The 909-nt window shown below is 57.3% G+C and overlaps 1 protein-coding gene across 1 annotated transcript in view; it reads left to right on the forward strand.

The window, feature by feature from the left end:
• The window catches only part of TICAM1 (toll-like receptor adaptor molecule 1), a 3,158-nt gene extending 2,488 nt beyond the window's left edge, over window positions 1-670 (forward strand). Inside the window, exon 3 of the mRNA XM_014533684.1 lies at window positions 2-670. Coding sequence (XP_014389170.1) covers window positions 2-373 — 372 coding nt within the window. The 3' untranslated portion in view covers window positions 374-670. The remainder of the gene's footprint in view (window position 1) is intronic.
• The last annotated feature ends 239 nt before the right edge of the window (window positions 671-909 follow it).

Consider the following 909-nt stretch of genomic DNA (forward strand, 5'->3'; position numbering starts at 1 on the left):
CGCCACCTACGTCCAGACCTACGCGGCCTGGCAGGCGCAGATGGAGCAGCTCCAGGCGGCTTTCGCGAGCCACATGACATTTGGGACTCAGTTGCCCTCTGGGGCCCCGGGGCCCCTGGGAGCCCAGCCACCCTTTCCTACCTGGCCCAGCTATCAGCCACCAACCCTGCCTCCGTGGCTGGCTGGCACCCCTAGCCCAACCTTCCCGCAGCCTCCGGTCTTCCCACAAGCCTCACCTGTGTCCCCTCAGAGCCCGGGGCTGCAGCCCCTCATCATCCACCACGCACAGATGGTGCAGCTGGGGCTCAACAACCACATGTGGACCCAAAGGGGGGCCCCGGCGCCCGAGGATCAGACCCAGGAAGCGGAATGACCGAGTGACAGCCTGACGACCTTGACCTCAGACCCGCTCCGGGCTGGATCTTGGAGACCCCCCACCCCCGTGTTCAGGGGGTGCAGTAGGAGATGGGGTCATCTGCTACTTTCCGGACATGGCTGGGGACACCTCTGTGCCTCAGGAAATGGTGCAAAATGGGCCCCGATGACCTTCTGGCTCTCGGGGAGGCCAGGATTGGACATGGTGTTGACAGACTGTCTGGATGATGGTGGTAGGAATGGGCCGGGGACAGCAGCACCGTGTTTTAATGATAATAAATATTTATTGAATGTTTCTCTAGTGCTGTTCGCCTCTGCTAGGCGATTTGTAAAGATAAAAACATGCCTACTGTACAAAAAAAGGGAAACCGAAGAGAAAAACACGCTTCTCATCAATGGCATGAACCGGAAATTTCCGGTATTTACTGATTTCATTGGGCAGAGCATGTCACACGGCTCCGTTCCGGCTGCAAGGGTAACTGGGAAATGCAGTCTTCTGATGGGCCATGGGTTTTATTTACTAAAACTACTTCT

Source organism: Myotis brandtii, unplaced genomic scaffold (genome assembly GCF_000412655.1).
Source record: "Myotis brandtii unplaced genomic scaffold, ASM41265v1 scaffold122, whole genome shotgun sequence".
NCBI lineage: Eukaryota > Metazoa > Chordata > Mammalia > Chiroptera > Vespertilionidae > Myotis > Myotis brandtii.